The sequence below is a fragment of the Bubalus bubalis genome, chromosome 11 (genome assembly GCF_019923935.1).
Source record: "Bubalus bubalis isolate 160015118507 breed Murrah chromosome 11, NDDB_SH_1, whole genome shotgun sequence".
NCBI lineage: Eukaryota > Metazoa > Chordata > Mammalia > Artiodactyla > Bovidae > Bubalus > Bubalus bubalis.
This window is the reverse complement of record NC_059167.1, coordinates 78,528,306-78,554,371: the sequence shown is the minus strand read 5'-3', so window position 1 is coordinate 78,554,371 and position 26,066 is coordinate 78,528,306. Positions and strand designations below refer to the sequence as shown.

General features: G+C 39.5%; 3 gene segments (V, D, J or C); all 3 read right to left on the bottom strand.

The window, feature by feature from the left end:
- Positions 1 to 4,527: 4,527 nt before the first annotated feature.
- On the bottom strand, positions 4,528 to 5,352 carry LOC112577820. The segment is given in 2 exon segments: positions 4,528 to 5,113; positions 5,256 to 5,352. Coding segments are annotated over 2 exon segments (606 nt in total).
- Positions 5,353 to 14,134: 8,782 nt separating this feature from the next.
- On the bottom strand, positions 14,135 to 14,668 carry LOC112577819. The segment is given in 2 exon segments: positions 14,135 to 14,454; positions 14,581 to 14,668. Coding segments are annotated over 2 exon segments (408 nt in total).
- A 7,327-nt stretch (positions 14,669 to 21,995) lies between these two features.
- Positions 21,996 to 22,669, bottom strand: LOC102397147. The segment is given in 2 exon segments: positions 21,996 to 22,384; positions 22,577 to 22,669. Coding segments are annotated over 2 exon segments (417 nt in total).
- Between the last annotated feature and the right edge of the window lie 3,397 nt (positions 22,670 to 26,066).

The following is a 26,066-nucleotide window of genomic DNA, read 5'->3' as shown; positions in this document are numbered from 1 at the left end:
GAGGAGCTCTCTTACTAAGCTCTGGGATTTTTGTACAGCTTTTCCCATTACTTCAAGCACTGTGAACTTCCTTTATTTTTCTTGAGAGCTCCCTTAGAGCACAGAAATATTTTGCAGAGTCTTCCAGCTGTAAGGCTGAAATGGTGAGGCTGATGAATTTATATATTTCTGGAAGTTTACAGAGTAGCGGCCATTCCGTGCATTCCCATGTTCTGAATTTTGATGAATAAGGAGAGTCATCTGTCCCCTGGGAAGCTGCTTGTACCAATAAATGGAGCAGTAGTATGTGAACCAACCTATTCCATACTGACAGTTAAAAATGACTTACTGCCCCACCTGGCTGATTATGTCTGACTGGTCTTGAGTAACTTTCTGGGACACACAAGATCCTGTGGAAAATGTGAGAAAACAGAGCTGAAATAGTGAACAAAATAATGCAGAAATTAATTTTGGACCTATTCAAATATTTATAACCCAAATTGAAATCCTAAGACGCTTGCTTTTCCCCAATCCTCCTTTCCTCCCCAAGTCCCTGTGAAGCTCCACGCGCCTGTGTGCAGTCCTTTCACCCTGAACACGCGCACCCACGTTTGGAAGCATCCCTACCAGAGAAGGTGAAGGCCAGGAACACTCAGAGCAGGCTGGAGAGCGGCATGAGGATGGATTCTCTACATGAATGTGTTTAATTCTGCCTCAAGCTAAGAATTCAGCATCTTTAAGTGCCTGACAGCACATATACATGGCACCTGGTTCCTGTGTGACTCCTCCCCCAGACAGGAAGTGGGGTTTGTCATGTTCATAGACCAGCTTGTCCGTGCCCAGATGGGGAAAAGTCTGGCTCACTACAAACCTTTACGTTGTCTACTTGTCTCCCTGGTCATTAAGTTTGGCAGATCCTGAAAAGGGGCATGAAGAAAGCGATTAATATTAAAGGTTTGAACTGAGGGAAACTGCAGGTTAAACAAGTTGACATACATTGGTATTTACTCAGTAAAATAATTTTGCCATCCTGTTTAAGATATAATTTAGAATAGCCCCTGAAACATTCTTGTAATCTACTGATTGGTCATTCATTTAACCTATACTTACCATTCTCCACCCAGAATCTAGTGACTATTTTAAAACTTTCACAGATCTTAGGCCTTCTGAGTGAAAAGCAATCTTAACCAAAGTAATTAATGTCTCATCTTTTTTTTTTTTTTTTTTTTACTGAATTCCAGGACTTTACTTAGATTTTTCAATAAATAAAACTACTTCAACATGAAGTGATTTAAAAACATCAGTTCATCTGAATTTCAGAGTATATTTGGTGGTTTATATTTAAATGAAATTATAACTGGAATAAAATATTATTCATTTGAAATCTGATATTGAGTCTTATGTATTAGAATTTGAGGGAAATCAGGCTATTCAATCCTGTTGCCTCTACATGTAGAATTGTACTTATTAGATCATGTGTACTAGAATCATCCAAATGTCACATTTTCTATCTCATTGGTCCAGAGTATTCAGTCTAACTTCTCAGTCACTCATTATTATTTCTCTTTGTGAAATAAAGTTAAGATAAACATGCCAGATCTTTCTCTGATGTACTGCTATAATGCACTCCTACAAAACTCAATATCTACAGACTGCAGACACTTAGTACCTGTCAACACCATAGAAGTTGGTGACTGCAGTTCTCTGCACTGTTTCATGTTCATGTGGAATGTAGCTGTCAATCTTCCATTTGGTTTCAGTGTTGTAATGGATGAATTAATGTAAAAGAATGAAAGGCAAATAGACAAGTAGCAAAGAAAAATACAGGCAAGGTCTAAAACAGTGCCAGTTCATGGAATTTAAGATCAAAATGACTCATGAATGAGTGAAGCAGGGAGGCGAGTTTGTGTTTATCTGAGACATCTACTCTTCCGTCCCTTTCACTTCTGAGCGCTGGCAGGTAACTAATGCCTGGGCTTGAAATTATTTGTAACTAAGCAGAGGAGATGATGAATGACTGCATCAGCCTGTGAAGCAGCACGATGTTATAAAATATAGATATATAGTAATATAATAATCACATAAATATTAGTAAATTGACATTGATGACATTTTTATCAAAATACAGGCCATAATCTTATACATCAGTTTTTATATGTGCTCTTTGGTTTTGATATAAAGCTCTATGAAGGTTTATCACATATATAGGTTCTTGTACCACCACCAAAATCATGACACATCTCTCTAAACAAACCTTTTTTCCATACCCTCCCTGCCCCTGCAACTCTTTATAATCCCAGTAACTACTAGTATCCTTTTTATCTCTATATTTTATCCTTTTAAGAATGTTGTATAAGTAGAATCACATGATATATATACAATCATAATATCCAATAAGTGTAAACATACATCATGTAACCTCTGAGATTGATTTTTATTTCATTCAGCATAACATCCTGGGATCCATCCTGGCTATTGTTGTTTAGTTGCTAAGTCATGTCGTACTCTTTTTAGACCCCGTGTACTGTAGACTGCCAGGCCCCTCTGTCCTCAGGGAAGAATACTGGCGGGGGTTGCCATTTTCTTCTCCAGGGGATCTTCCTGACCCAGGCATCAAACTTGGGTCTTCTGCATTGCAGGCAGAATCTTTACCACTGATCCATCTAGGAATCCCCATCTAGGCTATTGCAAGTATCAATAGTCTGTTTCTTTTCATCACTACAGACTCACCAACTTATGATGTTTTGACTTCAGATTTTTAACTTTACATTGGTAAGAAAGTGATACACATTCAGTAGTAACCATACTTTGAATTTTTAAATTTGATCTTTTCCCATGCTAACAAGATGTGGTGTAATATTCTCTGGTGATTCTGGGCAGCAGCAGTGAGCTGAGCTCCTGGCCACCCTGAGATCATGACGATAAACAAGCAGCCCACTTACACTCATTCTGTACTCACACAATCACTCTGTTTTTCACTTTTAGTGTATGTGTGCCCAGTCACTGCAGTCACGTCTGACTCTTTGCAACCCTATGGACTGAAGCCCACTGGGCTCCTCTGTCCATGAAATTCTCCAGGCAAGAATTCTAGAGTGGCCTGCCGTGTCCTCCTCCAGGGCATCTTCCTGATCCAGGGATTGAACCCAAGTCTGTTACGTTACCTGCATTGGCAGGCCAGCTCTTTACCATGAGTGCCACCTGGGAAGCCCCACTTTCGGTTCAGTTCAGTTCAGTTCAGTCGCTCAGTAATGTCTGACTCTGAGACCCCATGCAGCACGGCAATTTTAGTACAGTACTCAAGGAATTGCATGAGATTTTCAACACTCTAGTATAAAATAGACTTTGTGTTAGATAATTTCTTCCAACTGTACACTACTGTAAATGTTGAGCACCTTTAAGTTAGGCTGGGTTAGGAATACGGACCTTTGTCGATACATGGTATAGAACAAAGGTCTGTCTAGTCAAAGCTATGGTTTTTCCACCAGTCATGTATTGATGTGAGAGTTGGACCATAAAAAAAGCTGAGTGCTGAATAATTGATGCTTTTGAACTATGGTGTTGGAGAAAACTCTTGAGAGCCCCTTAGACATCAAGGAGATCAAAACAGTCAACCCTAAAAGAAATGAACCTGAATATTTGTTGAAAGGACTGATGATGAAGCTGAAGTTACAATACTTTGGCCACCTGATGCAAAGAACTGACTCATTGGAAAAGACCCTGATGCTGGGAAAGACTGAAGGCAGGAGGAGAAAGGGATGACAGAGGATGAGATTGTTGGATGGCATCATCAACCTGATGGACATGAATTTGAGCAGGCTCGGGGAGTTGGTGATGGACAGGGAAAATTGGTGTGCTGCAGTTCATGGTTGCAAAGAGACAGACATGATTGAGCAACTGAACTGAACTGAACTGATGGTCCATTTTGAGACTGTGCTCAAAATTTTGTATACGATGTGATATTTAGGCCAAGTTTCAATTATTTCCCAAGAATATTCAGTTATCCCAACCTCATTTGCTCATGAGACTATGTCACCTCTATTGAGTTGTCTTTGCACTTTTTCAAAATATAAATTTTCCCAACCTGTGTAGATCTACCTCTGTACACTTACAAAGTGACATAAACTTAATGATATTCATTCATTGCCCTTCGAACATTATAGAACCTGCAGAATAGTTTTCTTTTTTATTATTAATATTTATAATTTGTGTTTTTTCTTTTTTCCATGGATAATTCTACATAGGAATATATCAATTTTATTAATCTTTTTAACAAAGTTGACTTTGTATTTCATGGTTATCTTCATAGCATTCTTTGTATTTCACCAATCCAACATTTTATTATTTACTTCTTTCAGTTGGTGTTGAGTTTAATTTGCTTTTCCATCATCTTTTGCTGCAAGTCTTGATAATAGTTTTTCAGCTTTTTTCTTTAGTGATATAAGTATTTAAAAAGATAAATTTCCTTCTATGTATTATTTTACCTGCACCTCATACGTGTTTATATCATGTGCTCTCACAATATTTACTTTCAAAATATTTTCTAAAGTCATTGTAATTGTTTCTGTAACCCATGGTTATTTTTAAGTTAGTGCATGTATTCCAAATGTTTGGGAGCTTTTAGAGACATCTTTTAACAACTGATTTTCTGTATCAATTCCATTTTGATGAAAGAATAAATTCTGTATAATTTCAGTAGTCTTAAATATATTAAGACTTTTATGCACAAACAAATTGTGTGTGTGTTTCATCTGCACAGCAGGGTGTGTCTGGAGCCTCGGCTGCAGGTTTGGGTACAGGCTGCAGGTGCCTGGGGAGCACTGTGCACTTGCTGCACAGAAGTAGGTGGCTGAGTCTCCAGGCTGGGGAGTTGCGAGGTGCAATGAGAGCTGTTTGGCACTCTTATTAAGGAAAACTGTGAGTCTTCCATCCTTCATTTCATTCACAACTGAACGTATGGCCATCAAGAATGCAGGGCCTTTACCAGGATATTGTTGGTACCACAGGAAGTAGTCAAACCAACTGTTCTCATAACTACAGTTCAGAATGGAAATCTCTCCTTCCTGGACTGGCAAAGACTGAGGGCTCTGTTTCACCTGCTGTTGGTCACTTGTTTCCTTCTGTTGTCCATTCACCCCTGCTTAAGGAGATAAAAGCCATTAACTCCATAAAATATATTTCTTTTTTAAAGTTTCTATCTGCATGAACTTGTTTGTAATCCAATTGTCTCAGTCCCCCTAATTAATGAAATATCCTAGGTTTTCTCCTCCACAACTTACAGACTAGCTGAAGCCACAGAATCAAAAATGATGCTCCCAGTATCTTGTCCATTGTTTCTGGCGCCAGTGCTCAGTGGCAACTCAAGTTCCTCTTCTGCTCTTCTCGGTCAGCTGGAACTCTGACTTGAAGTTCACACCTGCTTTTATTCTTTCAGTGAGCCTCACTCTCTCACAATTGCTTTCACTTAAACCTCTCTCTCTCAAAAGTACTAGTTCTCATTTGGTGCTAATTTAGAATCACCAAAAATCAAATTAATTGGGAATCAGAAATGTGTTCCCCCAACTTAAATGGATAAAGAGCATGTTAGAATTTCTCCCACACTATACCCATCTTTCTTTCCTTACACCTCCTAGAAGTTTAAAAATCATATATCAGGACAACTTGATGTATTAATAGGGAATAATGTTATATTACAATGGGGAAGAGAGGGACTCCCAAGAAGTCACAAGATTAGTATGTAGGGGGCACTTATTTCTCTCTCTCTCTCTCTTTTTTTTTTATTTTGCAAACTTAAAGTCTATTGAGAGTACACAAGGGACAAAATATATCATAACTAGCTAAGCTTCCCTGGTGGCTCAGATGGTAAAGAATCTGCCTGCCAAGCAGGAGACCTGGGTTTGTTCCCTAGGCCAGGAAGATCCCCTGGAGAAAGAAATGGCAATCCACCCCAGTATTCTTGCCTGGAGAATCCCACAGACAGAGGGAGCCTGGCAGGATCCTAATGTCAGAAACTACTGAGTAACTAACACTTTCACTTTCACAAGCTAAGCTTATGCATTAGAACATAAAGAATATATAGTCTTTTTGCCTTGGTGGAACTTAAATTTTAACACCATTGTTCAGATGTTTCCACACTTCACATGACCTTAAGAAGTAGAAAAAAAAAGATAATTAAATCAGTTTCAATTTATATTTCTTCTAAAATATAAATCAGGCAAATAAAATATTTCCAGGAATAGGCATGGAGAAAATAAACTGAGAAGCACTGGAATAATTTATTCTGGAGGATCTTTGACCTCCAAAGGATAAAATTGACTAGAAAAATTTTGCAGAATTCAGTTATGGGACCATGATCATTCAGTAATGAAACATTTTTGGTAGTTCTTATCCGGAGTTACATCTTAACCTCACATGTAAAATACAAAACTGTGAAGAATCAGTTTGGCTTTTGAGGTCAACACATCAGGGTATAGAGACAGAAATTAAGGACTGCCTCCTCCAGCACAGCGGGTGAGAAAGATCTGAAACAGGGGCGAGCACCTAATGAAGAGATAGACATTTAATTTGGCAAATGGGGAGTCAGGGGGCCCTCTTTCTCTCCATGGCAGGAAGACAAAATGGCTCCTTTCAGCCCACACTTTTATTGGCAGAAGACACATGAGATCATTAGGGAATAGTTATACTGGAGGGTTTGATTAGCACACCATAAAGAGGGAGTAAAGCTAAGGCTCTGCTGTTGATCAGGAACATCTTGTTTTGTTTCCATGGGGACGGAGGCAGGTGTAGGCAGTGAAGCAGAGCAGAGAGCAAGTCCACCCAAGAATGTCCCTTCGGCATGCTTACTAGGACAATCACAAGGGCACAGTTTGCTGCACCCTCCAGTCATGGGGTAGGTTCTGGTCTCTGCTCCTCCAGGCTGCAACAAAGGAGCTCATGTTTTTGAAGCACAGAGAAGAGTTTGCGATCTCTGCATTGATGTGATCTCAGATACTATCCAAGAAAAACATCTTCACGGTTCAACAGAAAATAATGATAACCATTCCCACCGCTCAATCTAATCCCATCTACTCCAGCTCTCTAAGGGGATTTTTTATTGTTTGCTAAATTTTGGTGTGTTTTCTTTTTTATTCATTTTTTTGTTAACACATGTCTTCAGTATATATTTACTAGCGATACTAAGTGCCTACTAAATGGTCATTCTTGGGTCTCATTTAACAAAGAGAGAGAAATAACAATCTTCAGTCAACCCACTCCCAATACTCAAGTACATTCAGATAAAAACTACTAAAGAGAAATGTGTTTCTATGTGATGCACCCAAGAAAAGGATAATGGACTCGCTTCTGGGCTCAGTCAGAGAGTAGTTGTGACGGAGGAGCTGCTTGAACTGGAACTTACACCACCTCTAGATTTAGTAAAGAATGGGGTAAGGGAATTCTGGCACTGATTAACTCAGTATGATTGCAGTTTGGGATGTATCTGGGTGAAAACATTATAAATTTATATTAGAGAAACTAATGTGGCCTTAATCTTAAAGGACAACATATATTATTTACAGAGATATTAAATTTCAAAGTCATACTTTTCAAACTGTTAGACAAATATACACAGATACTATTTAGGAAGATAGATGGATACATACATACACACAAGAATGATAGATGTAAATTGAAGCAAAGTTGGAGATAAACATGTGATAGATATTTAAAGGATCCTTTCTGGCTCCTTGAAGAATCTGTGTATGTGAGACAAAAGTTAATCTTCTCTGAAGCAGTGTTGCCCCTCTGTGGCCATACAGAGATATTACTCTGAATGACTTTATCCAGCTTCTTAAAAAGGGGAAAAGACAAGTTTCTTCTTCAGTAAGTGGTGTTGACCATACTGAACACCTACAAGGAAAAGACCAAAAGTAGAGCATTTTCTCACAACATATATAAATATACACTCAAAATGGATTAAAGACTGAAATGTAAGACCTGAAACCTTAAAACTCATAAAGAAAATATAGACAGTATGTTCATTGACATTTCTCTTTGCAATATTTATTTGTCTCAAAGGCAATGGCAACAAAAGGAAAACTAAATAAACGGGACCTAATCAAACTAAAATCTAATGCACAGCAAAGAAACCATCAACAAAAGTAAAAGGCAAACTACTAAATGGGAGCAGATATTTACAATGAGGGGTTAATATCCAAAATACATAAAGACATCATATACCTCAATATCAAAAACACAATCTGATTGAAGAATAGGCATAGGATCTGAGTAATCATTTTTCCAAAGAGATAGCCAACAGGTACATGAAAAGATGCCCAAAGTAATATTCAGAAAAAGAGCAAATCTATGTCAAAATGAGGTGTCACCTCACATCTATCACTATGGTTATCATCAAAAGAAAAAAAATAACAAATGTTGTGAGGATGCAGAGGAGAGGAAACTCTAGTGTACTGCTGCTGGGTTGGAAATTGCTGCAGCTACTATAGAAAACATTACGGAGATTCCTCTCAAAACACTAAAAATATAATTACCATATAATCCAGCAATTCCACTCCTGGGTATTTATCCAAAGAAAACAAAAACTCTTCAAAATTTTATCCGCACCCAAATGTTTATAGCAGTATTATTTACAATAACCAAGATCCAGAACCAAGCTAAGTGTTCATTTATAGATAAATGGGTAGAGAAAATACTGATCTTTCATCTAACTATCTATACACATACACACACACACACACACACCCCACAATGGAACATTGATCAAATATAAAAAAAGAATGTAATCATGCCAAATGGAACAACATGGATAGATACGGAATGTATTATACTTAGTGAAATAAGTCAGACAGAAAAAGACAAATACTGTGTGTTTTTACTTATATATGATATATAAAAGCAAAGCAAAACAAAGGAACAAATAGAACAAAAACAGAATCACAGGAACAAGCAGCAGACTGCCAGGTATTTCCCCATAAAAGGTGATTTTATTGGAGATCACCAAAGGACTGCAGTCCTGATCAGCAACCATGAGGAGCCACATGCAAGTCCCCACTGGACAAGGAAAGGAAATGCTTTTATAGAGAAGACAAGGAAATTAGGAGGGTTATAGTAAACAGAGTGCCCTTGACTTTCTATTGACTGTGTCCTGACCAGGGAAGAAGAGGCTTCTTTCATCTTCCCTTTGCCCTCTGTGATGTCCACAGGTCGGGAGAGCTCCCCCTCTTCTGCCAGCTCTATTTAATTGAGATTTCTCTGCATTAATTTTTTAAAATTTTATTTAATTATTTAACTTTACAATATTATATTGGTTTTGCCATATATCAACATGAATCCGCCACAGGTATACACGTGTTCCCCATCCTGAACCCTCCTCCCTCCTCCCTTCCCATACCATCCCTCTGGGTCATCCCAGTGCACCAGCCCCAAGCATCCAGTATTGTTCATCGAACCTGGACTGGTGACTCGTTTCATATATGACGTTATACATGTTTCAATGCCATTCTCCCAAATCATCCCACCCTCTCCCTGTCCCACAGAGTCCAAAAGACTGTTCTATACATCAGTGACTCTTTTGCTGTCTTGTATACAGAGTTATTGCATTAAATTTTTATATCTTATAGGACAGAGTCAGAAAGATATCTGATTCCAGGAGATGAGGGAGCCATGGTGGTGGAAGTAAGATGTTGGAGTGATTCAAGAATGGGTCTTGAGCCAAGGAATCCAAGTGGCTTCCAAGCTACAAAATGAAAGGAAACAGATTCTTCCTCAGAGAATCTGGAAGGAATCAACCCTGCCAAGACCTTGATGTAGACAGCAAAACGGATTTTAGATTTCTTGCCTCCAGAACTATAAGAAATATTTTGTAAGTGATCAAGTTCATACTAAATATTGAGCAAATATTTTCTCTTCACTTGGCCGCACTCGTAGGATGGGATACCAGTGCCTGCAGTTGCCTGTTGGGACACATCATGGTGAGACAGACCTGAACATTCTTGAGACACCCAACCAAGCTGGGTAGTATCTTTACTGGAGAGATTTCTCTCTTCTTTTAGTTGCTTTCAATGTTTACCATTTTGGAGTCTGGCTTAGTGTGGGAAATATTTATTTTAATTCTGTCATCTTATCAGCTATTTTTTTAGTTATAAGTTAGAGACTCTAGGGTGAAAGGAGATACAGATTGAGAAGGGAGACGATCAAATCCCAAATCTGTAGGGCTAAAGAGTGTTTGCGGTTGTAACTACACCAATGTAGGTAAGAAATACTAAGTACTGCTAATGCCTTATGGTGACCTCACGGAGGCCTCATGGTGTGACTGTGGCTGGAGGAGGGGCTGAGCCCCACGAAGGGTTTGTGTATGGGCTCCCTGTTTATTTTGCAACTTCCAGTTATTTATCTATTTTACACAAAATACATTTTAACTATTAACTATTGTTATTTGTATTCTGGTTTTTGCCTCTAGTAGGTTATTTTAAAAGAAAAATAAGGGTTTGTTTTTTTTTTTTTTTATTTTTAAACTTTACATAACTGTATTAGTTTTGCCAACTATCAAAATGAATCCGCCACAGGTATACATGTGTTCCCCATCCTGAACCCTCCTCCCTCCTCCCTCCCCATTCCATCCCTCTGGGTCGTCCTAGTGCACCAGACCCAAGCATCCAGTAAAAGAAAAATAAGGGTTTTTAAAACATATGAGAGGCAAGTCTTTGCTTTTTCTCAGACTGTATGAATAATAATGGTTTTATGTATATGGATTTTGAGGTAAAAAGGATGGAAAATGAGGACCTGTTTATTTTCACTGAGGTAAAATTGAAGTGATCTGTAGGCACGGGGATCAGATGGACAGTTTGAGATTATTGCAAATGTTTACTAAAGGAACTGCGAGAAATGGTGTATAAAATAAAGCTGATTAGGAATCAATAATTGTTATTGTGCACACAGTGGGTATTAGAGAAGTTAAATAGAAGAGAGAAAAGAGGTGAGGAGCAACCTGAGTGGGTCACTTGGAACTTTGCCAAAGCAGTGTGTTTAACCTAGAATGCCTGTTTTAGGCCACTGCTAGATAAAGAAAGCTTTTTTTATTTTCATACTCTATTGTCTAGACATACAAGAAGAGATAAGGAAGTTCACTACAGGTAGGTATAGTTGCACCTCCACTTCAGGGGGCCTCTTAGAGCCAGTGATGTGGCTGTCAGGCAGGTCACTAACTGGCCTCCAGTTCTTCCTGCAGCATCAGTGCTGAATCAGTGAGACCAGGACAGACCTGCCTGTAGTGAGACAATGTCTCTATTCAGATTTCAGTCAGAATGCTGTTTGTTCTATAAACACAGGAGCATGCAATATAATGTTACTGATTCCCTATGAAGAGCATTCCCAACATGAGAAGGGTAGTGGAAAACATGGCTATGCAGGAAGGAAGTTGAGATCCATTTTGTGGAAGATCTCCCCTGAGGATCAGGAAGGAATGTGTCAGAGGGTGCTGAGTCTTTATTACAGGGAAATCTGAGATTCAAAGGATCCCAATGTAAGCAAGTTCTAGTGACTATCAGGAAGAAATGCACCCTTGACAATTACTGCTGCTGGTGCTGAGCCTGTTCAAATGTACACCTCAGTGAGCTGTGAGGTACAGAAGCTCAGAGGAGTGAAATGGAGCTTTTATTAAAGGTGACATTTAAAGTTTCTGCAACATCACCTGGAGGTCAACAACTGGAACAAATCCTTTCTTGAGTATTTCATGCTCTGTTTCCTCCCTGTTCTTACCAGGGTTGAATTCCCTCCCACTGTAATCTGATAAGAGTGTTTTCAGGGTTTCCCATATTAAATTGTTGTTGTTGTTGTTGTTGTTGTTGTTCAGTTGCTAAGTTGTGTCCAACTGTTTGCGACCTCATGGACTGCAGCATGCCAGGCTTCCCTGTCCTTCACTATCTCCCAGAATATGCTCAAACTCACGTCTCCTGGTAGCTCAACTGGTAAAGAATCCACCTGCAATTCGGGAGACTCCATATGGATTCCTGGGTTGGGAAGATCCACTGGAGAAGGAATAGGTTACCCACTCCAGGATTCTTGGGCTTCCCTGGTGGCTCAGCTGGTAAAGAATCCACCTGCAATGTGGGAGACCTGGGTTCAATCCCTGGGTTGGGAAGATCCCCTGGAGAAGGGAAAGGCTACTCACTTCAGTATTCTGGCCTGGAGAATTCCATGGACTGTATAGGCCATGGGTTTGCAAAGATTTGGACACAGCTGAGTAACTTTCACTCACATGTTCATTGAGTCGATGATGCCATCCAACTATATCATCCTCTGTTGCCATCTTCTCCTGCCCTTGATTTTTCCCAGATCAAGATCTTGATTTTTCCCAGATCATGAGGTCATTTGCAGAAATAAGAACAATAATACTAATGAAAATTTGTTTTTCAATTCGATATATTTATGTATTACTTAACCAATTTTAACTCCCTTCTCCAATTTGCCTACATGTAGTAACATAAGACATGCCAATATAAGTCAATGTTATATGTTATTATATCTCAGTAGTGAAGATACAGGATTCAGTGGGAGGGTATGTCTTAGGTAGAAAAGAAAATAACATCACCCACAAAGGGATAAATGAACTTGCTATAGTCTTCCAGGATATGTTCACAATGTTTTGGGTTGAATGAGGAATTACTGCATAATATTAGCAAGAAGTGTGGTGCTGGAGAAGACTCTTGAGAGTCCCTTGGATTGCAAAGAGATCAATCCAGTAAATCCTAAAGGAAATCAACCCTGAATATTTATTGGAAGGACTGATACTGAAGCTGAAACTTCAATACTTTGGCCACTTGGTGAGAAAAGCCAACTCATTGGCTCAAAAGACCCTGATGCTGGGAAAGATTGAAGGCAAAATAAGAAGACAACAGCAGAGGCTGAGGCGGTTGGATGGTATCACCAATTCAGTGGACATGAATTTGAGCAAACTCCAAAAGATAGTGGGAGATAGAGGACCCTGCAGTCCATGGGATCACAAAGAGTCAGACACGACTTAGTGACTGAACAGCAACAACAACACTAGCAGGAAGCATAGTTTTGCTATGGTCTTTATTCAAAAGCTGTTAAAGAGCACAGATGGATGCCAAGTTAACAAAGAGGATACTGTAGCAGCTTTGTACTATCTTAACTAACTGGAAATATCTTTCCCAGAATGTGCTTCCCGCATTTTTCTGGGTTAGGGTTGGCCACAAAAGAAATTTGTGTGACATATGGAAGGTCGTTTTGATGAAGCAGCCACAGTTTTTATGTTTTGTGGGTTGGTGCAGGGCTCCAGAGATTATGGTTACTCACTTATGTTGCTGCTGATCTAATAGCTCATCTTATCATTGATTCACAACCCTTCCACTTCCCACCAAACCTCCTCATCATCTTCTCTTTGTCTTGGACCAAGTAGGTATGTTAGCATGATGCCAAATGACACCCACTTCTCCTAAGGTCACTCACTACTGTGGAACTGAAGGAGGTGAGACATAGACAAGTTGATTCCATTATCCTCATGGTTCTAGTATATCCTTATGAGTCACAGTTTGACTGTGCTTTGGTCTATATCCAATTTGTTCTACAAATACTACTCCAGCTGATTAGCAATGAATTCAGTCTCAGCACCACATACAAAGATAGCAGCTTTGTATACACTCTTCCACCAGATCTAGCAATTGCCTGAGTTCTAATCTTCGTAACCAATTTCTTATTCGACACCACTGGTGATCTGCTTCTCTGATTGTATCTTAAGTGACACAAGTCTAAGAAGAAAGGATTAAGGAAATAATTTGCATGATGATTCCAGATAACTAGACCCAGGTTTGGGATGTGAGTGGAGTTTAGTGAAACTGTCACTTTACATTATTATAGAGAAAGTTTGCAATCTTAGACAAGGTTACACATGCTCTGCATGATTGATTTAAAGTCAAGAATTCAAGAGGAGAATATTAGTAGAAAGTCACTCAGGACACCTGCTTCCAAATTACATAGAAGAAGCTTTTATTTAGAATTAAATCTTCTGATCCAGGTCACAGATTAAGGAACCACAGGACTACTATTTCTTGTCTGGCATCTGCAGCTGTACATTTCAACCTGGGTCCCACAGCAGGGAGGCTCTCTCTTATTAAGCTCTCGGGTTTTTGTTCAGCTTTTCCTATTCAAGCACTGTGCGTTCCCAGAGAGCACATAAGTATTTTCCAGAATGTTCCAGCTTTAAGGATGAAATGGTGAGGCTGATGAATTTATGTGCTTTCTGAAAGTTTACAGAGTAGTGGCCGTCTTTTTCATTCCCATCTTCTGAATACTGATGAATGAGGTAAGTCATCTCTCCCCTGGGAAGCTGCTTGTACCAAAATATCCAGTAGGTGTACACGTTCCAACTTGTTTCATACTGACAGTTCAGGATGACTATGTTCTGCACTTTACTGGTTATGTCCACCTGATATTGAGTAACTTTCTGGGCCACACTAGATCCTGTGGGAAAAAAACAAACAAACAAACAAGAAAACAGAGCTGAAATATTAAACAAAATAATGTATAAATTCAACTAATTTTGGACCCAAATATTTACAAACCATACTGAAACCATAAGATGCTTGCTTTTCCCCAATCCTCCTTTCCTGCCCAAGTCCCTGTGAAGCACCACGTGCCTGTGTGCAGGCCTTTCACCCTGAACACTCGCACCCATGTTTGAGAGCATCCCTATCAGAGAAGGTGAAAGCCAGGAACACCCAGAGCAGACTGGAGAGAGGCATGAGGCATGGATTCCCCTACACAAATGTGCTCAGTTCTGCCTCAAGCTAAGATTTCAGTGTCTTTGAGTGCCTGGCAGCACATATACATAGTAACTGGTTTCTGTGTGACTCCTCCCAAACAGGAAGTAGGGTGTCATGTTCATCGACCACGTGGTCTGTGTACAGATAAAGACTGGCTCACCACACACCTTTACTTTGTCTACTTTTCTTTCCCTGGTCATTAAGTTTAGCAGATCCTGAAAAGGGGCATGAAGAAAGCAATTAATATTAAAGGTTTGAAGTGAAAGAAACTGAAGATTAAACAAATTGACATACATTATTTATTTATTTATTTATTTTAAATGGAAGCTAATTACTTTACAATATTGTAGTGGTTTTTGCCATATATTGACATGAATCAGCCATAGGTGTACTTGTGTTCCCCATCCTGAATTCCCCTTTCACCTCCCTCCCCATCGCATCCCTCAGGGTCATCCCAGTGCATCAGCCCTGAGCACCCTGTCTCATGCATTGAACTTGGACTGGTGATATCTTTCACATATTATAATATACATCTTTCAATGCTATTCTCTCAAATCATCCCATCCTCGCCTTCTCCCACAAAGTCCAAAAGATTGTTCTATACATCTATGTTTCTTTTGCTGTCCCACATATAGGGTCATTGTTACCATTTCTCTAAATTCCATATATATGTGTTAGTATACTGCCTTGGTGTTTTTCTTTCTGGCTTACTTCACTCTGTATAATAGGCTGCAGTTTCATCCACCTCTTTAGAACTGATTCAAACGCATTCTATTTAATGGCTGAGTAATATTCCATTGTGTATACGTCTTTCTTATCTATTCATCTGCCAGTGGACATCTAGGTTGCTTCTATGTCTTGGCTATTGTAAACAGTGCTGTGATGAACATTGGGGTACATGTGTCTCTTTAAGTTCTGGTTTCCTTGGTGTGTATGCCCAGCAGTGGGATTGCTGGATCATATGGCAGTTCTCTTTCCAGTTTTTTAAGGACTCTCCACACTGTTCTTCATAGTGGCTGTACTAGTTTGCATTCCCACCAACAGTGTAAGAGGGTTCCCTTTTCTCCACACCCTCTCCAGCATTTATTGTTTGTAGACTTTTGGATAGCAGTCATTCTGACTGGCGTGAGATGGTACCTCATTGTGGTTTTGATTTGCATTTCTCTGATAATGAGTGATGTTGAGCATCTTTTCATGTGTTTGTTAGCCATCTGTATGTCTTCTTTGGAAAAATGTCTATTTAGTTCTTTGGCCCATTTTTTTGATTGGGTCGTTTATTTTTCTGGAATTGAGGTGCAGGAGCTACTTGTATATTTTTGAGATTAATTCTTTGTCAATTGCTTCATTTGCTATTATTTTCTCCCATTCTGAAGGCTGTCTTTCCACCTTGCTTATAGTTTCCTTCATTGTGCTAAAGCTTTTAAGTTTAATTAGGTCCCATTTGTTTATTTTTGCCTTTATTTCCATTACTGTGGGAGATGTGTCATAGAGGATCCTGCTGTGATTTATGTCAGAGAGTGTTTTGCCTATGATTTCCTCTAGGAGTTTTGTAGTTTCTGATCTTACATTTAGATCTTTAATCCATTTTGAGTTTAATTTTGTGTATGATGTTAGAAAGTGTTCTAGTTTCTTTCTTTTACAAGTGATTGACCAGTTTTCCCAGCACCACTTGTTGAAGAGATTGTTTTTTCTCTATTGTATACTCTTGCCTCTTTTGTCAAAGATAAGGTGTCCATAGGTGCATAGATTTATCTCTTGGCTTTCTATTTTGTTCCACTGATCTATATTTCTGTTTTTGTGCCAGTACCATACTATCTTGATGACTGTAGCTCTGTAGTAGAGCCTGAAGTCAGACAGGTTGATTCCTCCAGTTCCATTCTTCTTGCTCAAGATAGCTTTGGCTATTCGAGGTTTTTTGTATTTCCATACAAATTGTGAAATTATTTATTCTAGTTCTGTGAAAAATACCATTGGTAGCTTGATGGAGATTGCATTGAATCTATAGATTGCTTTGTGTAGTATACTCATTTTCACTATATTGATTCTTCTGATCCATAAACATGGTATATTTCTGCATGTATTTGAGTCATCTTTGATTTTTTTCATCAGTGTTTTATAGTTTTCTATATATAGTTCTTTTGTTTCTTTGCTACTGCTGCTCCTAAGTCGCTTCAGTCATGTCCAACTCTGTGTAACCCCATAGACGGCAGACCACCAGGTTCCCCCGTCCCTGGGATTCTCCAGCCAAGAACACTGGAGTGGGATGCCATTTCCTTCTCCAATGCATGAAAGTGAAAAGTGAAAGTGAAGTTGCTCAGTCGTGTCCGACTTTTAGCGACCCCATGCATGGCAGCCTACCAGGCTCCTTCATCCATGGGATTTTCCAGGCAAGAGTACTGGAGTGGGTTGCCATTTCCTTCTATCTTTGTTTCTTTGGGTTGATTTATTCCTAAATATTTTATTCTTTTCATTGCAATGGTGAATGGAATTGTTTCCAATATTTCTCTTTCTGTTTTCTTATTGTTAGTGTATGGGAATGCAAGAGATTTCTGTGTGTTTATTTTATATCCTGCAACTTTATTCATTGATTAGCTCTGGTAATTTTCTGGTGGAGTCTCTAGGGTTTTCTATGTAGAGGATCATGTCATCTGCAAAGAGTGAGAGTTTTAATTCTTCTTTTCCAATCTGGATTCCTTTTATTTCTTTTTCCTCTCTGATTGCTGTGGCTAAAACTTCCAAAACTATGTTGAATAGTAGTGGTGAGAGTGGGCATCCTTGTCTTGTTCCTGACTTTAGGGGAAATGCTTTCAATTTTTCACCATTGAGGATAATGTTTGCTGTGGGTTTGTCATAAATGGCTTTTATTATATTGAGGTATGTTCCCTCTATTCCTGCTTTCTGGAGGGTTTTTATCATAAATGGATATAGAATTTTGTCAAAGGCTTTTTCTGCTTCTACTGAGATAATCATATGGTTTTTATCTTTCAATTTGTTAATGTGGTGTATCACACTGATTGATTTGTGGATATTAAAGAATCCTTGCATGCCTGGCATAAAGCCCACTTAGTCATGATGTATGATCTTTTTAATATGTTGTTGGATTCTGTCTGTTAGAATTTTGTTAAGGATTTTTGCATCTATGTTTATCAGTGATATTGGCCTGTAGTTCTCTTTTTTTGTGGCATCTTTGTTTGGTTTTGGTATTAGGGTGATGGTGGCCTTATAGAATGAGTTTGGAAGTTTACCTTCCTCTGCAAATTTCTGATGGAGAAGGCAATGGCACCCAACTCCAATACTCTTGCCTGGAAAATCCCATGGATGGAGGAACTTGGAAGGCTGCAGTCCATGGGGTCGCTAAAAGTTGGACACGACTGAGCGACTTCACTTTCACTTTTCACTTTCATGCATTGGGGAAGGAAATGGCAACCCACTCCAGTGTTCTTGCCTGAGAATCCCAGGGACGGGGGAGCCTGGTGGGCTGCCATCTATGGGGTCACACAGAGTTGGATACGACTGAAGCCACTTAGCAGCAGGAGCAGCAATGACTTTATCAATAACTTCAGATATGCAAATGACACCACCCTTATGGCAGAAAGTGAAGAGGAACTAACAAGCCTCTTAATGAAAGTGAAAGAGGAGAATGAAAATGTTGGCTTAAAGCTCAACATTCAGAAAACGAAGATCATGGCATCTGGTCCCATCACTTCATGGGAAATAGATGGGGAAACAGTGTCAGACTTTATTTTTCTGGGCTCCAAAATCACTGCAGATGGTAACTACAGCCATGAAATTAAAAGACGCTTACTCCTTGGAAGGAAAGTTATGACCAACCTAGGTTGCATATTCAAAAGCAGAGACATTACTTTGCCAACAAAGTTCTGTCTAGTCAAGGTTATGGTTTTTCTAGTAGTCATGTATGGATGTGAGAGTTGGACTGTGAAGAAAGCTGAGTGCCGAAGAATTGATGCTTTTGAACTGTGGTGTTGGAGAAGACTCTTGAGAGTCCCTTGGACTGCAAGGAGATCCAACCAGTCTATTCTAAAAGAGATCAGTCCTGGGTGTTCTTTGGAAGGACTGATGCTAAAGCTGAAACTCCAGTACTTTGGCCACCTCATGTGAAGAGTTGACTCATTGGAAAAGACTCTGATGCTGGGAGGGATTGGGGGCAAGAGGAGAAGGGGACGACATAGGATGAGATGGCTGGATGGCATCACCGACTCGATGGACATGAGCTTGAGTGAACTCCAGGAGTTTGTGATAGACAGGGAGGCCTGGTGTGCTGCGATTTATGGGGTCGCAAGGAGTCAGACACGACTGAGTGACTGAACTGAACTGAACTGATTGACTAATAATGTTAACCATCTTTTTTTCTCTTTATTTTTTAAATTATGAAAGTATATTAAAAAATTTACATTAGACTTAGAAAACACAGCACAAAATACAGTTCCACTATATATTACAAATAAGTTTTAAGCAAATGAATTAAAATTTTTAGTTGGAATTTCAATGGCAAACTCTCAAAAATCAATAGAATGAATATACAGAAAAGTAGAAGGGTACAGTAGACTTGAAACGCACTATGAATCAACATAATTAAGACTTATGCAATTTTCACACAATAGTAGGATGTGAATTCTATTCAAGGTCCCATAGACTATAAACTAGGAGACACTGGTACACATCCAGGGACATAAAACAAGGTGCAAAATTTCATGGTCTAAAGGTATTGAGATCCTACAGTCTATTTTCTAATCACCGTGGAATTATGTTAGAAATCGCTATCAAAAGATATTTGAAAATAACCCACATATTTTCCAGTGCAATGTGACATTTACTAAGAGAGATACTTGACTTAGCCTGACCATCTTTTTATATGCTTATTTCCTTACTACATCGCTCTCTGATGAATTGTCTGTGTAAATCTATCTTCCAGTTTTCAACTGGATTATTTTCTTCCTGCTGAGTCTAGAGGGTTCATTGTATTCTGAATGCAATCTTTTGATGAAAATGTATTGTGTAAATATTTCCTGTCATTCTGTGGTTTATCTTTTTCCTTCTCTTAACAGTGTCTTTTGCAGAGCAAACATTTTTAATTTTGATGAAATATAAGTTTGTTTATGGATCATGCTCTTGTTGTCATGTCAAAATTCTTTTTGTCTAGCCCTAGGTCATGAAGATATTCTCTTATGTTTTTCCTAAAAGATTTGGCAGTTTTACATCTTACACTTGGATGTATGGTTCATTTTGAGGCTGTACCCACATTTTTGTATAAGGTATGATATTTAGGCCGAGTTTCAATTATTTCCCAAGAATATTGAATTGTTGCAACATCATTTGCTCATAAGACTGTGTTGCCTCCATTGAATTGTCTTTGCACTTTGTCAAAAAAATAAATCTTCCCTACTTGTGTAAATTTACTTCTATACACTTACTCAGTGACATAAACTTGTTAATTATACTCTTTTATTACCCTTTTAACATTATAGAACTTGTAGAATAACTTTCTTTTTAGTTACTTATATTTATAATTTGTGTTTTTTTCTTTTTCCCTTGATAATTCTACTTAGAAATATTTCAGTCTTATTGATCATTTTAACAAAATTAACTTTGTATTTCATGGCTATCCCTATAGCTTTCTTTGTATTTCACCAATCCAACATTTTATTATTTATTTCTTTCAGTTTATGTTGGGTTTAATTTGCTTTTCTATCATCTTTTGCTGCAAGCCTAGATGATAGTTTTTCAAGATTTTCTCTTTAGCTAAATAAGCATTTTAAAAGATAAATTTCCTTTTATGTATTATTTTAGCTGCATCTCCTACATATTTATATAATGTGCTCTCACAATATTTACTTTCAAAATATTTACTAAAGTCATAGTAATAGTTTCTTTAACCTATGGTTATTTTTAAGTTAGTGCATATATTCCAAATATTTGAGAGTTTCTACAGACATCTCTTTGTACTAGATGTTCTGTATCATCTCCATTTTGAAGAATAAATTCTATATAATATCAGTTTTCTTAAATATATTAAGATTTTTATGACTAAACATTGTGTGTGTGTGTGTGCTTGTGTATTTCATCTACACAGCAGGGTGTGGCTGCAGCTTAGCTGCAGGTTTGGGTACAGGTTGCAGGGGAGCACCCAGCACTTGCTGCACAGATGTAGGTGGCTGAGTCTCCAGGCTGGGAAGTTGCGATGTGCAGTGAGAGCTGTCTGGCACTCTTATTGAGGGAAACTGTGAAACTTCCATCTTTCATTTCATTCATAACTGAACGTATGGGTATCAAGAATGCAGGTCCTTTACCAGGATATTGCCAGTGCCACAGGAGATAGTCAAACGTACCCTTCTCACAACTACAGTTCAGAATGGAAATCTCTCCTTCTTGGACTGTCAAAGATTGAGGGCTCTGTTTCGCCTGCTCTTGATCACTTTTTTCCTTCTGTTGTCCACTCACCCCTACTTAAAGAGATTAAAAAGTCGTTAGTTCCACAGACACCTATTTCTTTCTTAGAGTTTCTATCTGCATGAGCTTGTTTGTAATCCAGTTTTCTCGTTCAGCCTAATTGATGAGATATCCTAGGTTTTCTCCTCCACAACTCACAGCCTAGTTGAAGCCACAGAAGTGAAAATGATGCTCCCAGTGTCTTGTCCATTGTTTCTGGCGCCAGTGCTCAGTGACAACTCAAGTTCCTCTTCTGCCCTTCTCGGCCAGCTAGAACTCTAAGTTCATATCTGCTTTAATTCTTTCAGTAGGCCCCACCCTCTCACAAACTGGAGAATATCTTTATTGGAGTGATTTCATTTAATTCCTTTCACTTTTTAACATTTTTGAGTTCACCATGTGTACTTAGTTACTCAGTCAGTCCGACTTTTTGAGACCCCATGGACTGGAGCCCGCCAGGCTCCTCCTCCGTCCATGAGATTTCCCAGTGTTTCCCACGAATACGGGACTGGGTTACCATTTCCTGCTCCAGAGGATCTTGCCAACCCTGGGATCAAACCCATGTCTTCTGCATCTCCTCCATTGGTTGGCAAATTCTTTACCACTGGGAAGCTGTGGTTAAATATGTATTTTAATTCTATCCTCTTATCAACTACTCTGCTAGTTCCCAGTTAGAAGTTTCTAGTGCAGAAGGAGAAACATGTTGAGAAGGAAAGATAAAGACCAAAGTCCATAATCTGTAGGGCCAAAAGGTGTCTGTGGTTAAAACTGTACTGATGTAGGTGAGTAACATTAAGCACTGCAGATACCCTGTGGTCACCTCATGGTGTGACTGTCTCTGGAGGAGGGGCTGAACCCATGGAGGGTTTGTGTAGAGGCTGCAGGTGCCTGGGGAGCACTGTGCTGCACAGCACAGAAGTAAGTGCCTGAGTCTGTGGTCTGTGAAGAGGAAATGTGCAGTGAGCTGCGGCCTTCTTTAGGAACTGTCGTGGCATTTAATCTTCCATCCTGCTTTGTCCCTGAAGAAATGTAAAACAGGTGGATCATGCGGCCCCCAGGGTTCTGAAGATACCAATTCATACTCTGTGAGTAAGTGGAAAAATTACACCGAAGCGTGTAGCTGGCTCCCTCCTGGAGACTCAGGGCTGGGGGACTCTGCTCCACATCCACCCCTCGCACACCTGATGAGGAAAGAGAAACAGTCACTGGTGAGGGTCACTGTAACTCCTACTGAACCCTGAAAGTGCCCTCCCCATCCCCATAGATGATGAGAAGGATAGAAAGTCTACAGGACTTGTCAGCTCCTCTCCCTCCCCCAACAATAGAGCAGTGCCTCATTCCTTCAGATCCCTTGTGGGTCAGCCCCAACTCACAGCAAACCTGGGCAAACAGAAGCCCCAGCACAGTGCCTGCTAGCCCCTTCATGATGCTTCCTCTTCTTGTTGGGACATTTTCACTGCAAGACACTTAACAAAACCCCGAGGGAATGAGTTTCGTAAGTAGTTCCTGCTCCTGCAGCCAATCAGCTCACCCAACAAATCCTGCTCAGGTGACACTGACAGGACGCCCCGCCCTCCCACCACAACCAACCCAGAATGTGCTGCCAAGGGTAGAGTGAGAGAAGGAAATAGAAAGATCATTATTTTATGATTTGAGGGACATTTTCTGAGAACATTTAGGAGAAGGCAGACACTGATTAGGAATGTGGGAGAATTTTAGGGAAAAGAAAGTAAAAATTAATTATATAGCCCCATCCTTCTCTCACGTGGCATGGATGCAGTAGATTCTTCCATAATGAAATGCTTTTTCCCAGAAGTGCTGAGGATGCAGCTTTTGCTTCTCTTACGCACTTACTTGTGGTTCTGAAGGCTGCTCATGAATCAGCATGATCAGAAGTTGCTTCTATTGGCTGGAACACATTGCTGTATTAAACAGTATTATTTTTTTAATTAATTTATTTCTAATTGGAGGATAATTGCTTTACAATATTGTGTTGGCTTTTGCCATACAATGATGTGAATCAGCCAGAAGTATACATACGTCCCCTCCTTTTGAGTCTTCCCCCCATTCCTCTAGGTTGTCACAGAGCTCCGTGTTGACCTCCCTGCATCATACAGCAACTTCCCACTAGCTATCTATTTTACATATGGTAAAGCATATGTTTCAATGCTACTCTCTTGATTTTTCCCACTCTCTCCCTCCTCTACTGTGTCCAAAGTCTGTTCTCTATGTCTGTGTCTCTATTTTTGCCCCGCAAATACGGTCCATCAACAGATGAACAGATAAAGAAGTTGCCATACTTATGTACAATGGAATATTTCTCAGCCATTAAAAAAAAAAAATTGAGACAGCTCTAGTGAGGTGGATGAGCCTAAAGCCTGTTAAACAGAGTGACGTAAGTCAGAAAGAGAAAAAAAATTGTATATTAATGCATATATACGGATTCTATAAAAATGGTACTGATGACTTTAAAAGCTATATATATTTATTTTAGACTCAGCCTGCATTGGGAGCAATATTAGTTATCTTAACCACCAGGTGGACATCAAAAATTGAATTATAATAGTTTTATTTTTATTAAAGTGAAAGTGAATAAATTATTTTTTTAATTTCTATTATAAATACATTTTTAAACTGTTGATTACTAGTTTTGTACTATGCTTTTTAATTTTAGTAGGCTATTTTAGGGAAAAATAAGTGCTTTTGAAACCATATGAAGATAATTGTAGTTTGTGCTCTTATCTCAGGCTCTGTAAATAATATCGATTCTCTATCAGTAGATTTGGGGGTAAAAGGGATGGCAGATGAGGACCTGTATATTTTCACTGCAGTGAAAGTAAATTGATCTGCAGACATTAACGTTCAGATGGACAGTTCAAGAATGGTTCAGTAATAGCAGCACGTAGGCTTAGTTGCTCCAAGGCATGTGGGATCTTATTTCTACAACCAGGGACCAAACCTGTGTCCCCTGCATTGGCAGCCAGATTCTTTACCACTGAGACACCAGGGTAAGCCCCACATGCTGCTTGCATGCCTGCATGCTAAGTCGCTTCAGTCATGTCTGATTCTTTGCAACTTTAAAGACTGTAGTCTGCCAGGCTCCCCTGTCCATGGGATTCCCCAGGGAAGAATACTGGAATGGGTTGCCATGCCCTCCTCCCCAAGGGATCTTCCTGAACCAAGGATTGAACCCAGGTCTCTTGCAGCTCCTGCATTGCAGGTGGATTCTTTACTGCTAACCCATGGGGGAACCCCCATGTGCTGCTTAGGGATTATCAAATTGATGAAAACGCCTTAAAAAGGCAGGGTTTCCAGGCCTGCCTAGGAAGTGAAAAATTATTATTCACTTAATTTTTGTTTCTTTCAAAAAACTTCTTCATGGGAAATATGAATGTTCTAGACTAGCAACAATAACATTTCAAATCTTTCTCAGAGACAGTAATTTGTTTCTGGTAAGCGGAACAACTGTAACACATCAGAGTCTAGACCTGGCCTTGGATCCAAATGAAAGAAGCCTTTGGTACAAGAATTATTTGTATGTTTCCCACTTCTTATGTTGGGACTAGCACACTGAAACCAACATTTTATTGACATGAGAAAGAGTCATAAAAATTATTAACACCTCTTTATTGCTATGTTAAAATTATGATTCTGACATGCCTCAAAATTCTTCTCAGATTCATCAGTAAACTGGGTGCTTATTCCTTGTCCTCTTTCTCTTCTTTTCTTTATCCATCTTCTTCCATTTCCCTTCCCTTCATTTTCCTCATCTCTTACTGCTCTCTGACTGTCCTTCTAGATGGCTCTAGATTTGCTCTCGTGACTGCTTTCCCCACTGTGTCCCCCCTTCTTCCCACCAGAGATACTGCACAGGCGCAGCCCCGTCTGTCCCAGTGTGCCTCTCTCAGGACGCAGTAGTACACAGCGGTGTCCCTCAGGGTGACCTGGGGCAGGACCAAGGTGCTGGACTTTCTGTCTGAAGCTATGGTCAGAGAGGCCGTGCTGCTGTTCACTGTGCCTCGTAAGCCATGAATGACATATTGTGGACTCTGACTGGGATTTTGCTGATACCAATGTATATAGTCTTCTCCACCAATTGTAGAGTGGTTACAAGGCAGGGTTACATCCTCTCCTTCAGCACAATCCATGGAGCTGGGCTGGGTCGTCTTAGCATTAATCACAGTCCCTAAAGGGTCAAGAAAATAAAATTATCCCCTGACAACAAATCAGTTTAATTCTGTGGATCAAGGGCACAACACTCCCCAAACTGTCTGAACCTACCCCCTACTCCAGTGTTTTCATCTATGTCCTGAGAAATATTATTGGTGCTTATTTTATAGGGACCAAAGACACACAGCAAGAATCTGAGAACTCTATAGGCTTTATCCCGGGTTCCTTGGCTCAATAACCACAGAGAGTTCTTCCAACCTGCTTACTGCTAAGGTCTCTTCTGCATCATGGCTATGAATTAACCTGTCATGTAGAAGTTTGTACTCCCTAGCAAATGCATAGATCTGTTCTCAATTCCATTGCTATAATGCTGAATAAAACACAGGGAGAGGAGTAGAGAGCAAATGACCCTTTATGGTTCCTTGGCCTCAAAGTCATCCCTTGTAGACACAGAACACTTACCCAAGGTCAGAAAAACAGTTACTCCAATCACCAGCCTCATATTTCAAGGACAAACCAGGACTGTGGGCTCAGAGCTCACACTTGTGCCTGCTCCTATGCTTGTTTCCAGAGAACAGACACAACTGCTGCTGTTAGAGACTTACAACCAGTGCAGGTATCTGTTGTAGTGTGTTGTTGCCAGGATCTGTCAGCCAATGATCAAGCAGTTCCTTGTCTAGGTCTTCCTGCCCT